This window comes from Oryx dammah, unplaced genomic scaffold (assembly GCF_014754425.2).
Source record: "Oryx dammah isolate SB20612 unplaced genomic scaffold, SCBI_Odam_1.1 HiC_scaffold_29, whole genome shotgun sequence".
Classification (NCBI taxonomy): Eukaryota; Metazoa; Chordata; class Mammalia; order Artiodactyla; family Bovidae; genus Oryx; species Oryx dammah.
Genome location: NW_024070213.1, coordinates 85,683,256 through 85,699,807, shown reverse-complemented (window position 1 = coordinate 85,699,807; position 16,552 = coordinate 85,683,256). Strand labels below are relative to the sequence as shown.

The 16,552-nt window shown below is 39.1% G+C and overlaps 1 protein-coding gene across 1 annotated transcript; it reads left to right on the top strand.

Moving 5' to 3' along the window:
* Positions 1 to 15,308: 15,308 nt before the first annotated feature.
* On the top strand, positions 15,309 to 16,222 carry LOC120858149 (olfactory receptor 8S1-like). Its single transcript, XM_040234013.1, is given in 2 exon segments — positions 15,309 to 16,023; positions 16,026 to 16,222. Coding segments are annotated over 2 exon segments (912 nt in total).
* Positions 16,223 to 16,552: the final 330 nt, after the last annotated feature.

Here is a 16,552-nt window from a genome sequence, read left to right as displayed (position 1 = left end):
CCATTTTGCTTGTTTTCTGCTTGTTTTTTGTAATTCCTAACTGTTCCTTTTTTCTTCTTTTAATTTCTTCCCTTATAATTTGATGATTTTTTTAATGATATGCTTATCCTCCTCTCTCTTTTGTTTGTTTGTACCTATTGTATTAACAGGTTTTTGAGTTGTGGTTACCATGGGGTTCATATATGTTTATCTATCTGTATCTACTTGTTTTAAACTGATAGTTATTTAAGTTCAGACACATTCTAATGGCTCTATGTTTTTTACTCCTCTTACCACATTTTGTGTTTTTGATGTCATTTTTTACATCTTCATATCCCTCAACTGTGTGTTGTAGATATAGTTAATTTGACAATTTTTATCTTTGAACCTTTGTACCAACTTATTTAAGTGATCCATAACCTTTAGTATATATTTGCTTTTACCTGTGGAATTTGTCTCTTCCTATAATTTCTTATTTCTTGTAGCCTTTTGGTTTTCACTTAAAGAAGACCCTCCCTTTAACTCTTCTTGTAAGGTCCATTTAGTGTTGACAAACTCTTAGGTTTTTCTTGTCTAAGAAGCTCTTCCTTCAATTTTGAATCTTGACCTTGTGGGTAGAGTAGCCTAGGTTGCAGATTTTTTCCTTCAACACTTTAAATATATCACATCACTCTCTCTGTCCTGCAAAGTTTCTGCAGAAAAATTTAACATTATGGAGATTCCCTGGCATGTGACTTTTTATTTTTCTCTTGTTCCCTATAGAATCTTATCGTCATCTTTTAACTTTTTACCGTTTTAATTATGATATGTCTTGTTGTGAGTCTCTTTGGGTTTATCTTGTTTTGGACTCTCTGTGATTCCTATACCTGGATATTTATTTCCTCCTTTAGGTTCAGTGAATACTCAGTCATAATTTCATCAAATACATTTTCTACCTCTTTATCTCTTTTCCTTTGGGACCCATGTAATGTGAATGTTAGTACACTTGATGTTGTCCCAGCGTTTCCTTCAACTATTCTCTTTTTTTTTTAAGTTTGTTTTTCTTTTTCCTGTTCTGATCCAGTGATTTTCATTATTCTGTCTTCCAGATTGCTATGTGTTCTTCTATATTACCTAATCTGATATTAATTCCCTTTAGTGTTTTTTTTCTAATTTCAAGTATTTAATTCTTTAGCTCTCATTGGTTCTTTTTATATTTTTCATTTCTTAAGTTAAAATTCTCACTGTGTTCATCTATTCTTTTACCCAATTCAGTTAGAATTCTTTTTTACTATATTGCTCTGAACTTTTACCAGGTAAATTATTTATCTACTTCATTAGGTTTATTCTGGAGCAGGCACCCTGAGGTCACTGGGTTTCTCCTGGGTGGAATGGCAGGCACCTATGTTTGGGATGTGGTCAGTACCTGAGGGCTTGGGACTGAGTTATTTCTCTGCTGGTTTCCCTTTCTCCCCCACTCTGGTGTGCACACCTTGGGTAGAGGATGGGTAGAGGCTGAAGGGGAAGATGGGACACTACAAGCTAGCCCTGCCCCCAGGTGTACACAAGGACATGTGTTCCAGTGATGGTGGTCTCCACAGGGAAGCTAGATTTACTCCCTTCAGATTGTGTGCAGGGATGCATGAGCTGGTGATGGCTGCCTCTGCCTTGGTCAGAGGCAGGGTCGTGGTCTGGACTGGCTCTGTTCCCTCCAAGTGTGCACACTCTTGTTGACAGTAGCAGGCTCCCCTTTAGTGGGAAGCAGTGCCCGAGCAAGAGTGGCTGAAGCAGTATCCCAGTGTGAGCTGGGTGCATGCTGGGATGGTCTTGGCTAGATCCCCAGGCAGATTTCAGTCTGTTGCCTAAATGATGTGACCAGAAGTAAGCAGATCTGTGTGTGTATTCTTCAAGAGCAGAGCCTTGGTTTTTTACAGCCTTCTGGTAAACCCCACTGGTTTTCCATCCAGCCAAGGGGCTCATCTTCCTGGGTGTTGGACACCAGGGCTGAGGTGCCTAATATGTAAGCTCGAACCTCTCGCTTCCCAGGGAAGATCCCCTAGCGTGTGATACCCCTCTCTTCTTCTTGTCCCCCATTGTACATGTGGGTCCTGACCAGGTCACTTTCTTTTCTTCTTGCCAGACTACATGTGAACATTTCTTTACAACTTGTTTGTAGAAGAGCTGTTTTGCTAATTCCCAAGTTGATTTTAGCTAAAGTTGCTCTATATGTAGTTGTTTTGATTTGCTCATGAGAGGAGATGAGCCCAGTCCTTCTTCTACTCCACCATCTTGATCCCCTGCCAACTCAAATATTTTCTTCAGTTTCTCTGTCCCCGTACCTGGGAATCCTGAAAGAAAAACCTGGATAACTATCTGTCCAGAATTTCTATTTTTCTCATGTCTCTCTCAGATCTGTAACAACATTCTCTTTACCCCAGTAATTGCTTCTGCAACATTTGTTGTCAAAACCATGGTTTGGAAACTAAACTCCCAGTAATCCGAACCCAGGTCTCCTACACTGCAAGACTGATTCTTTACTATCTGAGCCACCAGGGAAGTTCAGTCAGAACTTGCCATTCTGGAATTTTACCATAAGGAGGAAGTGGTGTCGTAGCCATTAGATCCAAACCAGCTGGCATATTTACTGCTATGTGCCTGTGTGCTCAATCATAGCTCACTCTTTGTGACCCCATGACTGCAGCCTACTTGGCTCCTCTGTCCATGGAATTTTCCAAGCAAGAATACTGAAGTGGGTTGCCATTCCTGCTCCAGAGGATCTTCCCCAGCCAGGAATCAAACCCATGTCTCTTGCATCTCCTGCACTGGCTGGCAGATTCTTCACCACTGTGCCACCTGGGAATTCCATTTACTCTATTCCTCCCCAGGTTTATAACCTTGTGCTTCATATAATTCGTTTACAAAGGAAAAAAATGTAAATCTCTTTTACAATGGTTACTCAAACACTATCTTTTAAATGTGATATTTGGAATTAATGTTAAAAAGGAATAATGTAAATGATTAAAAGGCAGTATTTTTCTCTTATTCTGGCTTTGTATGTTCTCTCAATAGTGCAAAAAGGAATTTGATAAAGTTCAGCACTTATTCATTATAAAGGTCTTTGCAAACTGGGAATGGTAGAGATCTTTCTTAATATAATAGAGTAATTACAAAGCTTACAGTAAACTTTTGCTTCAGTTCAGTTCAGTTGCTCAGTTGTGTCCGACTCTTTGTGACCCCGTGAATCGCAGCACGCCAGGCCTCCCTGTCCATCACCAACTCCCGGAGTTCACTCAGACTCGCGTTCATCAAGTCAGTGATGCCATCCAGCCATCTCATCCTCTGTCATCCCCTTCTTCTCCTGCTCCCAATCCCTCCCAGTATCAGAGTCTTTTCCAATGAGTCAACTCTTCACATGAGGTGGCCAAAGTACTGGAGCTTCATCTTTAGCATCATTCCTTCCAAAGAAATCCCAGGGTTGATCTCCTTCAGAATGGACTGGTTGGATCTCCTTGCAGTCCAAGGAACTCTCAAAAGTCTTCTCCAACAGCACAGTTCAAAAGCATCAATTCTTCAGCGCTCAGCCTTCTTCACAGTCCAACTCTCACATCCATACATGACTACTGGAAAAACAGCCTTGACTAGACAGACCTTTGTTGGCAAAGTAACGTCTCTGCTTTTGAATATGCTATCTAGGTTGGTCATAACTTTTCTTCCAAGGAGTAAGCGTCTTTTAATTTCATGGCTGCAATCACCATCTGCAGTGATTTTGGAGCCCCCCAAAAATAAAGTCTGACACTGTTTCCACTGTTTCTCCATCTATTTCCCATGGAGTGATGGGACCGGATGCTATCATCTTCATTTTCTGAATGTTGAGCTTTAAGCCAACTTTTTCACTCTCCTCTTTTACTTTCATCAAGAGGCTTTTTAGTTCCTCTTCACTTTCTGCCGTAAGGGTGGTGTCATCTGCATATCTGAGGTTATTGATATTTCTCCTGGCAATCTTGATTCCAGCTTGTGTTTCTTCCAGTCCAGCGTTTCTCATGATGTACTCTGCATATAAGTTAAATAAGCAGGGTGACAGTATACAGCCTTGATGTACTCCTTTTCCTATTTGGAACCAGTCTGTTGTTCCATGTCCAGTTCTAACTGTTGCTTCCTGGCTTGCATACAGATTTCTCAAAAGGCAGATTAGGTGGTCTGGTATTCCCATCTCTTTCAGAATTTTCCACAGTTTGCTTAAATAATACATTTTAGAAATTTGTATTCAGTTAAGATGAGAAAAGGACAGCTACTTTCACTTCTGCAATTTAATACTATATTGAAATTCCCAATTGATGCAATAAGATAAGAAAATGAAAGAAATTAAAATTTAAGAATTGGAAAGAAAAAAGGTTATTTGAAGAGGATGTGCTTTTCTGCATAGAAAATCCTATAGAGTCTACAGATAAACCAAAACATACCCAAAGTCATCACATTGCTCTAATCTTTGGAAAAGTGCCTAGAATGTGGTACATCTTTACAGCAGAGTAATATCTAACAATTAAATGGATAAATTATTTCTACACGTTAAGCTATTTGAATTTCTACAACAGGCTTACAGAATAAAAGCTAATTTCAGGAAGTTTCATATAGTGGGAGACATTTATGTAGAATTTAAATACACAGACACATATTTAATAACAAATATGAAAGCATGCATAAAGAACTTGTATTAGTTTTCTGTTGCTGCTGTGACAAATTACCACACATTCACAACTTAAATGCCTATTTATTACCTCAAGGTCCTATAGCTCAGAAGTTCATTTACAGTGTTCTCAACTGGGTCCTTTAGATGGATTCTCAGCAGGTAGAAATCACGATGTCAGCAGGGCTACTTTCCTTTCTAGAAGTTCCAGGGATGAATCCATATCCAGGCTCACACTGATGGCTGAGTTCAGTTTTTTGACATTGTAGGACTAAGGCCCCTGTTTCTATGCTGGCTCTCAGCTTGGGGCTAGGCTCTGCTTCTAGAGGCTGGTCACATTACTTCTCATCCTTTCTTCATATTCCTCCTCAAGAGAAGATGAACTGGGTCTTTTCATGGTTCCAATCGCTTTGATTTACATTTCTACCTCAGCAGTCTCATGCCAGTGGGAGAAAGTTCTCTGCTTTTAATAGCTTATGTTATTAGATTGGGCTCACCTGGATAATCCATAATAACTCCTTATTTTAAAGTCTGTACAAAGCATACCTTTTGCCATGTAAGGTATTCACAGGTTCCAGAAGTTAGAGACTGAATATCTTTGGGGAGCCATTCTGCCTACCACAGGAAGCTACACTCTGACTTTAGGATGGTGATTATCTATGGGTAGGAAGGAAGGGATTGGGAAATAGTATTTTAAAATAAATAAATAAATTTAAAAAAAAATAAAAAGACTTCAAATCTGTAATGTTCTATTTTTAAAAAATAATCTGAAGTAAATCTGGTAAAAGTTAAGATTTATTAAATATGTGTGGTGTATCATGGATGTTATTTATTTATTTAATTTAAATTTATTTTAATTAGAGGCTAATTACTTTACAATATCGTATGTTTGAAATAGTACATAATAAAAACAAAAAATTTTTAAATAAATTAAAAACAAAAACATTTTAAAATATAGAAAATGATGTTTTATGAATCTTGGTGTTTCAGAACAAGTTCATACTGGCTTCAGAGATTATTAAAAAAACCATAGAAAAACTTCAGAAGAATGGTTGGTGTAGAAATGGTTGCCAGATAATATAGTTTACATCAATATACTTGGATATGAAGAAATGCAAGAATTAAGCCAGAAGCTTAGTGTATTAGGGTATATGGGACAGGGAGAGTAGTTTTAGAAAATAATGTATGTTATGGAAATCTGAAATCTGACATATACACAACTGTATGTGCTGTGCTTAGTCACTCAGTCATCTCCAACTGTTTGTGACCCCGTGGACTGTAGCCTGCCAGTCTCCTCTGTCCATGGGGATTCTCCAGGAAAGAATGCTGGAGTGGGTTGCCATGCCCTCCTCCAGAGATCTTCCCAACCCAGGGGTCAAACCCAGGTCTTCCACATTGCAGACGGATTCTTTACCATCTCAGCCACCAGGGAAGCCCATGTTATGGAAACACACATGCAAATAAAGGAAATAGTTTGAATGTACTGAGTGTTAAATGTAAAGACAAATGGGGAGGAAGAATTTAATACCAACTAGAAAAAAATAGCAAGTTTGAGGGAGCTTAGTTCCAGAGGAAACCGAATGGAATAATAACTAAAGCATAAGTAGAGGGATTTGTCTTGGATTGAGAAGGACTGTTAGCTCAAGTTTCGTAGCAAAATGCTGTAGTCTGAGTGGTAGAAATTCAGAGAGAGGAAGCTCTCCTGTGTCTTTTCTTGTTAAGGGCCCTAATCCCATGAGTGAGGGTTCCATCCTATGACCTCATCTAAACTTAGTTATCTCCAAAAGGTGACATCTCCAAGTAGCATCACATTGGGGTTTAGGGCTGCAGTGTATGAATTTTGTGAAGATACCATTCAGTCCATAGCATCTATAAATTTAAGCAAGGAGTGAAAATAATTGTATATAGAGGTATCTAGTCACAAATAGGAAAAGAGGTGAATATGTTCTTATGTATTCAGTTCAGTTCAGTTCAGTCACTCAGTGGTGTCCGACTCTTTGTGACCCCATGAATCGCAGCACACCACGCCTCCCTGTCCATCACCAACTCCCGGAGTTCACTCAGATTCACATTCATCGAGTCCATGATGCCATCCAGCCATCTCATCCTCTGTCGTCCCCTTCTCCTCCTGCCCCCAATCCCTCCCAGCATCAAAATATTTTCCAATGAGTTAACTCTTTGTATGAGGTGGCCAAAGTACTGGAGCTGCAGCTTTAGCATCATTCCTTCCAAAGAAATCCCAGGGCTGATCTCCTTCAGAATGGACTGGTTGGATCTCCTTGCAGTCCAAGGGACTCTCAAGAGTCTTCTCCAACAGCACAGTTCAAAAGCATCAATCCTTTGGCATTCAACTTTCTTCACAGTCCAACTCTCACATCCATACATGACTACTGGAAAAACCATAGCCTTGACTAGATGGACCTTAGTCGGCAAAGTAATGTCTCTGCTTTTGAATATGCTATCTAGGTTGGTCATAACTTTTCTTCCAAGGAGTAAGCATCTTTTAATTTCATGGCTGCAGTCACCATCTGCAGTGATTTTGGAGCCCCCCAAAATAAAGTCTGACACTGTTTCCCCATCTATTTCCCATGAAGTGATGGGACCAGATGCCATAATCTTCATTTTCTGAATGTTGAGCTTTAAGCCAATTTTTTCACTCTCCTCTTTCACTTTCATCAAGAGCCTTTTTAGTTCCTCTTCACTTTCTGCCATAAGGGTGGTGTCATCTGTATATCTGAGGTTATTGATATTTCTCCCAGCAATCTTGATTCCAGCTTGTGCTTCTTCCAGCCCAGCGTTTCTCATGATGTACTCTGCATATAAGTTAAAGAAGCAGGGTGACAGTATACAGCTTTGATGGACTCCTTTTCCTATTTGGAACCAGTCTGTTGTTCCATGTCCAGTTCTAACTGTTGCTTCCTCACCTGCATACAGATTTCTCAAGAGGCAGGTTAGGTGGTCTGGTATTCCCATCTCTCTCAGAATTTTCCACAGTATATTGTGATCCACACAGTCAAAGGCTTTGGCATAGTCAATAAAGCAGAAATAGATGTTTTTCTGTAATTCTCTTGCTTTTTCCATGATCCAGCAGATGTTGGCAATTTGATCTCTGGTTCCTCTGCCTTTTCTAAAACCAGCTTGAACATCTGGAAGTTCACGGTTGACGTATTGCTGAAGCCTGGCTTGGAGAATCTTATGTATTAGGTACCCCAAAATACAATGAAGTACTGAAGTTCTTAATCTATAGCAAAAAGAAAAGATGAATAGAAAGGTAAGTGTATTAGTGAGAATTCTAGCATACTAAAGATATTCAAATTAGGAAGAAATGAAACATGCCATATGGGAGTGGAGACCATTGCTTGCCTATTTTATTATTTTGCATTTTCACTTAAAATTCTCATTTTATTTATTAATAGATACCCAACAGTAGGGGATACTTTGCTATTATCTAAACCATTCATAAAATTCCACTCACATTTCCTAATCAGCTTCTCAGTCTTCCTGGCAGCTAAGAGTATTCCTGTGATATGGTATTAACCAGTGAGTCTAAGGGGCACCCTCTGGCAGAATATTCTTGGTCCTCCTCTCTAGTTTGACCAGTATGTATAAAATGTGATGCTAGGAGCTACAGAAGATGCAGTGAGACTATGAGGGGTAGGGGAAAATATCATTGCCACATTGAAGCAATAACTACTTGTTGTGGAAATACTGAGTAAAACCCACATTTCATTACCCCCTCCATTCCCAGACTTCTCAAGTGATAAAAAACTTATAAGTGTTCGCTTATTTTAATCCAGTGCATCCTAACTGCTATGTAATGCAAAAATAGAGGAAGAAACCAATCTTGGAAAAAATAAACTAAAAAATTTCAAATTCTTTGTATATGCCTCTTTTGATAGAAGTATGTAATAAGAACCTACATTTCTTTTTAAAAATGTAAGGATCAAAGAAAAATGACAAAAAATGAAATTAAGGAAAAAGGCAAGCAGAAGAATAAAGTATTATAAAGTATGTAAATTAGCAATAGCTAATAGTAATAATAGAGTAGGAAATGACTAAAATTATCAGAGACTTCCACTTTTGGTAACTACTAACTAGATAACTTGGACCAGTACACATTTTTAAAAGGTTTACAAAGCTGAACAGCATAATTTTAAGATCTTCTCTGAAGACATTTGAAAGCTCAGGAGACAGTGAAAAATTATGGCGCTGTCGTCCTGAAGAAGAAAGCCTAGAGAAGCAAGCTTTGCATTTTGGGGGTGTGTTTTCCCTGTAAGGGCATCTTAAAGAGGTGGTCCAAAATGTAAAAAGTTATTTTGACAGTTTCCTAAAGGTAGTGGGGGAAATGGAATTCAGGGACCACCAAGCGGTGGGTTGGACCTTGAAGGGCAACACCCTGAAGTTAAGGTGGATGGTAAGCAGGCTAGTTTTGTACGGGCTGGAGCACAGCTTCATTTCAGTCCCAAAATTACAGGACAGTTATCCAGAATCTCTGATGTGGCTGTCTGACAGAAGCAAGTAAAAATATTCTCTGGAGAAAGAAATATAATTCAGAGCCTTAAGTTATTTTCAAATTTTTCATAATATACCAGTGGAAACAGATCCAGATACACAACTTTAGAATAAAACATTTATGAAGATTAAAGACAAGATTGAGAATTTTGTATATTATACATGGAAACTATTAAAAAAAATCTAAGTGAAAATGCTGGAAATGAAAAAGTCAATGGCTGTATGAGATCTTAATGGATAAGTTTAAAGGAAATTAGACAGTGTTGAGGAGTATCCTAATGATTTATAGGACAGGTAAGAAGAAAATATATACAGTAAGGCACAGAAAGAATAAAGAAAAACGTATGAGATAAATAATGCATAGAAAGAGGATAATACACATTTACATGGAGTTCTAAAGAAGAGAATTAGGCAATACCTAAGAAAATAGGCTTCCCCAGTGGCTCAGTGGATAAAGAATCCACCTGCACTACAGGAGACCCAGGAGATGTGGGTTCAATCCCTGGTCCAGGAAGATCCCCTGGAGAAGGAAACGGCAACCTACTCCAGTATTCTTGCCTGGAGAATCCCATGGAAAGAAGAGCCTAGTGGGCTACCGTCCAAAGAGTCACAAAGAGTCAGACACGACTGAGTGACTGAGAGGGAGAAGAAAATAGGACAATATGTAAGGTAATGAATGAAAATATTCCAAACTGAAAAATATATCAACTCTATATCCTAGGAATCCTATAAGTAAACCCCAAGTATGATAAAAGAAAGTCACACTTCGACCCATCGTAATAAAATTACTGAAAATCAAAAAGAGAAAATATTGAAAGTGGCAAGAAGGTAAGACAAGTCTAAAATATTAGACTAACAAGAAGACAGAAAACAATGAGGTAATATTGTTCTTCAAAGTACTGGGTTAAAAAAAATGATAATAAGACCTTCCCTCATTAGGATTCTATGCCCAGTAAAACATCCCTTAGAATGAAGGTGAAATAAATACACCATGAGAAGACTTGTACAAAAGGGAAAATTAAAAGGAGTTTTTCAAGGAGAAAGAAAATGTTCACAAATAGAAGTTCCAGTTTTCCTTCTGGCCTGTCTTCTGAGTCACTGATATTTCTTCATCTTTGTCTAATTTTTATTAAACTTGTCCACTGAAATCTAGTTTCAGCTATTGAGCTTTCTAGATATGGAAAAAAATGAGCAAAAAAGAGTCAAACATAGGTAAATTTTAATTACCATTGATCACATACTAATAATGCCATATATAATAATTATGTCTTTAATGTGTATCGTGATAAATACATGATGACATTAGCAAAATTATTCAAAGGTAAACTCTGAGTCTCTCATCTCTAACGGTAATTCCCAGAGGGATCATCAAGGAACACTTTTTAGCTAATGAGTCCACAGTATGCTTCAGACTGAGCTTCCCAGCAATCAGGATGGACCTAGTGCCTCCTGGGCTTTTGGGTTACACCTTGTCATCCCGTTGGTCACCTGAACACACAAGCCCTTCTGAATGGTAGACCTGAGCATCCCTTGTTAGGATGATGCTCTCAGCAGTATGTCAATGGTAATAGAGATATGGAAGGAAACGGTTGTGCTGTGCAGTTATGCTACAGGAAGTATGAAAGAGGTTGCTTTATTACTTGTTAGGAATTTGAAGTTATCGAATTTGAAGTTTTCTCTGTCATTTTATGGAGTCATTTAAGGGATAAGAGCAAAATGCTATTAGAGTTTAGAAGAGTTTTCTGACATCTTTATTTGCAGGAGCTTTTAAGGGCTGAGCTTATACATCTCTTTTTATGCCCAGAACGTCTAATAGAAAAATTAATGTCAGTTTACATGATGGAATGATTGTGGTGCGTTTTCTCTCCTGTGACTTTCTCCTGAGCTCAGAGGCAGGCCAACCAGCTCAGAAAAACAGGCTGTAATGTGCACAGGAACAGAGAAACTTGGTAATGTTTTCTGTTTTCTGATGCTTCTTCCTGCTCTTCCGTTCGCTGCGTAGGAGCCGTTTCCCCTCAGTCCCGGCCGCCTCTCACCATCCCCTTGTCAGGCCCCTCCTTTCTCCTGCAGGTCCCTCATTTTGCCTTTGTTCCCCTGGGCTGAAGTAGTGCCCCCATCCCCGAGTCTCTCCAACCTGGTACTAATTTCTGTTACATAGAATGTTGGTTTGATCCTCATAATTACTTCTTGTCCTCCTTTTTGGAGTTAAACACTCAGGTTGCAGGTGAAGAAAGGAGGATCTAATGATTCTTCATCACCTCAGGTGTCTTCAGTACCACACTTCAGGTAGTAAATTAGGTCCTGACAACATTCCAAGGTGATTATTTTTAGCTTTCATTTCACATATGAGACAATTACAACAAGAGTTTCCGTAAATCTTACGATACTCCTTGTTTCTGGTGCTGAAAGCCCACGTTATACCAGAAACCTGAAAGTTTGGGGAGGTTAATGCCTAAGAGCTGTCTATGAGAGGTGAGAGGGGATCAGGAAAATGATAGATTTCAGGCACCTCATGACTCAAAAATAACCCTCTCCAAGCACTCCAAACGTATAGGGTCCAGAAACTAATTCTATCTTTAATTACAGGTATTCCCAGTAATTATATACTTGTAGGTATGTGCAAGTTCAAGGCACAAAACTATATTGGGGCAAATGTCTCCAGTTGGCAGCACTTTTCACCAGTCTCCTTTCCTTATCAATTTCATGCAAGTGCCGGATGTCTCAGTCCTTTATTTGTGCCTAAGCAGATCTGATCCCTACAAGCAGTAAAGCCCTAGATTATTCTCTTTCTGATTTTCCTCTCTTTACTTACTCATCCACTCATTTGTGCATTTACTTTAATTGTTAAGTCTCTTGCATTGGAGACAGATTCTATACCATCTGAGCCACCAGAGAAGACCATTTTTTTTAATCGTTCAATTCTGTTTTACTTAGTTTACTTTGAAACAGATCAAAAATACATTGTTAGAGTCTTTTTATTCTTAAGAGGGCATGTATTAGTGGTCTTTATCCATTAGCCTGTATAAGCAGGCTATTTTGTCTACAGCTGGAATTTAGCTTGGCTATGGTAAATGATGAGTTACTTTTTAAAAATTAATTAATTTTAATTGGAGGATAATTTCTTTACAATATTGTGGTGGTTATTGCCATACATCAACATGAATCACCCATGGGTGCACATGTGTCCCCCCATCCTGAAAGCCCCCTGCCCACCTCCAACCCCACTCTGGGTTGTCCCAGAGCACTGGCTTTGAGTGCCCTGCTTCGTGCATCGAATTTGCACTGGGCATCTGTTTTACATATGGTAAATTACATGTTTCAATGCTATTCTCTCAAATCATCCCAACCTTGCCTTCTCCTACATAGTCCAAAAGTCTGTTCTTTATATCTGTGTCTCTTTTGCTGCCTTGCATATAGTATCATTGTTACTGTCTTTCTAAATTCCATATATATGTGTTAATATACTGTATTGGTGTTTCTCATTCTGACTTACTTCACTGTGTATAATAGACTCCAATTTCATCCACCTCATTAGAACTGGCTCAAATGTGTTCATTTTTATAGCTGAGTAATATTCCATTGTGTATATGTACCACGACTTCATTATCCCTTTGTCTGCTGATGGACATCTAGGTTGCTTCTATTGTCCTTGCTATTGTAAACAGTGCTGAGATGAACACTGGGGTACATGGGTCTCTTTTGATTCTGGTTTCCTCAGTGTTTATGCCCAGCAGTGGGATTGCTGGGTCATATGGAAGTTCTATTTCCAGTTTTTAAAGGAATCTCCACACCATTCTCCATAGTGGCTGTACAAGTTTGCATTCCCACCAGCAGTGTAAGAGGGTTCCCTTTTCTCCACACCCTCTCCAGCATTTACTGTTTGTAGACTTTTTGATGACAGCTATTTTGACCAGCTATTTTTCCTCATTGTGGTTTTGAGGAAGCCCATTTGTAAGAACATTTTTGAGCAACTCCTTTGGGCCAATGCTGGGTACTTTTGTATGTCTCATTCTAAAATGAACTGTTCTCAGACTGTCTTTCTTTGGAAGTGATCTAGTCAGCTAACTGCATCTAATTGTGATAACAAATGAAAACTTATAGTGGTACCATTCTCAGAGCTATTTACATTCTCAATTTGGAATCTGAAGCATCAATTCTGAATAAATGAAGCATCAAGGACAGTGAATTTGTAGCACCAGGTAAACAAAATAAGTGATTTTATTTACTTCTGTGACCAGAAGTAACTAACTCACTACACCTCTATCTGTGAGGAAGTATGGCCCCTGATAGAGCAGTTTCTAGGTTTGTCCTTCATAAAAATGCCGTATGCAAGATTTTTACTCTTTGGCTTTTATTTATAGGAGAATAAGTTTCCCCAAAGTTTAAGGAATTTCTATTGCTAGTAAGTAGGACTCCATTTAGAAGTGAGTAAAATGGAGGGCACCAAAATGGAGGGGACCTTCCTTTTTGCTGCCCTCCAAAATATAATGGGTGGTTCTCTGTATTTCATGACTTGATCTTCCAATGTCTTCTGCCAATGATGCAATGTTTTCGAGATGAATCCAGATTGCTATAGCTAGAGCTACAGTAGTGAGTAAAAGAAAAAAAAAAAAACAAGTGTTAATATTGTAAAATTATTATAATCCCCACATGAGAGGAAGGTTTGAGGTTTTTATAAATAATATGTACAACTTACCCTTTTTATTTTCATCTTTTAGAAATCAAGGAAGAGGTCTGTATGCAACAGGAATTTTCAGACTCCATCTTAACGCTGAAAATTCACACTGACCTTCAGACTTAGTCATTTTCCGGATCATTGGATAAAAAAAAAAAAGTTTTTGTTTAATTCTGTGCTAGTTGTTGCTCAGCTAGGTGAGAAGTACAGATAACGTGAACTTGATTTTTAAGAATAGCTCTGGTTCCAGGTGTTGTTTGGATAAACATGGCAGAGAAATCATAATTCCTTTGGGAAACTGAGTGGTGGATCTTTCACTGTGAACCCAAGATATTGAGCAGGACGGGAAAGGTTGAGATGGTGGAGTCAATAGTGTTGATGGGTTATCCTGAGTCTTGGGCTATAATTTCAGTCGTCAGTTCAGAGGAGAGAAACAGAAGGCCAATCTTTAGAAAGTTAGAGGGTACTCTTTATTTACCAATGGCATGAAGGCACAGACAAGAGATGTACCTGAATAGATTACACAAACTGAGCATGGAGATTATGAGCAGTATGTCCCATATTATTGGTCACCAGTTTCCTATGATCACCTTTATAACATCTGGGATATTGCTGTGCCCCTTTCTCTTTAATTAATTCCCTTTCTCCTCACTCTGCAAATCTCCAGCCACTACCCCTCTTCACTTTCCATTATTGACCCTATTTAAATAGTTAGTGAAAAATAAAAGCCTTTTTTTTTTTTTTTAAATGGCAGATTCCTTTTAAAAACCAAATCTACTTACTTCATGCATGTTTGGTGCAATAAACCCTCTCCTGCCTTTGGCCATGCTCTGCTTCTGCTCTGAGACCCAGCTGCTCTCCAAGACACCATTTCTGCAATTTTCTCTTATTCCTCCTATAATTTCTCCCTCTTTACTAGTTTATTATCAACAGTTCACAAACATCTTCAAGTAACTTTAATAATAAAACAATAGCAAGTAAACTCCTAAGACATTAAAGAAAGAACAATAAAAGTGGAGAGGGAGTTGATTTAGGGTTGGGATCCCACAACCCAAGTTGATCTAGGACTGGCTTCCCTGGTGGCTCAGAGCGTAAAGCGTCTGCCTGCAATGTGGGAGACCTGGGTTTGATTCCCGAGTCAGGAAGATCCCCTGGAGAAGGAAATGGCAACCCACTCCGGTACTCTTGCCTGGAAAATCCTGTGGATGGAGAGGCCCATAGGCTACAGTCTATGGGGTCGAAAAGAGTCAGACACAACTGAGAAACTTCACTTTTCACATTTTGGGATCCTGCAAAAATATTATTACAGGTTTTGGTAAACTTAGAGACTTGAGGAAGTTTATCATTTCAGAACTTACATTTTTGAGTAGGCATAAAGCTTTGTGAATGGAGAGGGTTAAAACACTTGGATATTTGTTAGACATCAGAAAAGATTTCACCTGATTTTTTTCTTCCATTCCCAAGAAAATATCGAAGGCAATGAGAAACCACAGTGTTGTCTCTGAGTTTATTCTCCTCGGGCTGTCTGCTGACCCCCAAATCCAAGCTCTGCTGTTTGTGCTGTTCTTTGTTATTTACATCCTGACCCTGATGGGGAACCCGATGCTGCTGCTGGTGATCAGGGTGGATTCCCAGCTTCACGTCCCCATGTACTTTTTCCTGGGACAGCTATCCTTTCTGGATCTCTGCCACTCTTCTGTAACTGTGCCCAAGCTATTGGAGAACCTCCTGTCTGAGAAGAAAACCATCTCAGTAGAGTGCTGCCTGGCTCAGGTCTTCTTTGTGTTTGCCACTGGAGGCACAGAATCTTGCCTACTTGCCGTCATGGCCTATGACCGCTATGTTACCATCACTTCTCCTCTGCTCTATGGCCGGGTGAGGAATGGACAGCTGTGTATGGGGCTGGTCGGGGGCTCGTGGGGCTTGGCTTTTCTGGATGCTCTCATCAATATCCTTGTAGCTCTCAACTTAGACTTCTGTGAGGCTCAAAATATCCACCACTTCAGCTGTGAGCTGCTCTCTCTTTACCCTTTGTCTTGCTCTGATGTGTCTGCAAGCTTTACTGCCCTGCTCTGCTCCAGCCTCCTGCATTTCTTTGGAAATTTCCTCTTGATATTTTTCTCCTATGTTCACATTTTGATCACCATCCTGAGCATCAGCTCCACCAAAAGCAGAAGTAAGGCCTTCTCCACCTGTTCTCCCACCTCACTGCAGTGGTCTTCTTTTACGGCTCAGGTTTACTCCGCTATCTCATGCCAAATTCAGGATCCATTCAAGAGCTGATGTTCTTGCAGTATAGTGTGGTCACTCCCATGCTGAATCCTCTCATCTTCAGCCTGAAGAACAAGGAGGTGAAGGCAGCTGTGAGAAGAATGCTGAGAAGATGTTTCTAGTGTTTCAAATCATAGATAAGAAAAAATCAAAATGATGAGGAACTTGGGTAGAATTGCAATAAATAATGCCTGGATATTTAGGAGAATTCTCTGATATAAGGATCTGCAAGATGCCGTATATTTTTTCTTGAAAATACTTAAGAAAAGGTGAAAGTGTTTTATGGAATGATACCAGTTTCATCCTAGTTAGAAGAAGGTGGCTAGATGAACCTTTTATCTTGCAATTCTTCTTACAAAAATATTTAATTTATTACACACAGTATGGTAGATATTGTTATTATCTGCTTAGGCATTCTTTACCATTTTTTCAGTAACTAAACTCCAACTAAA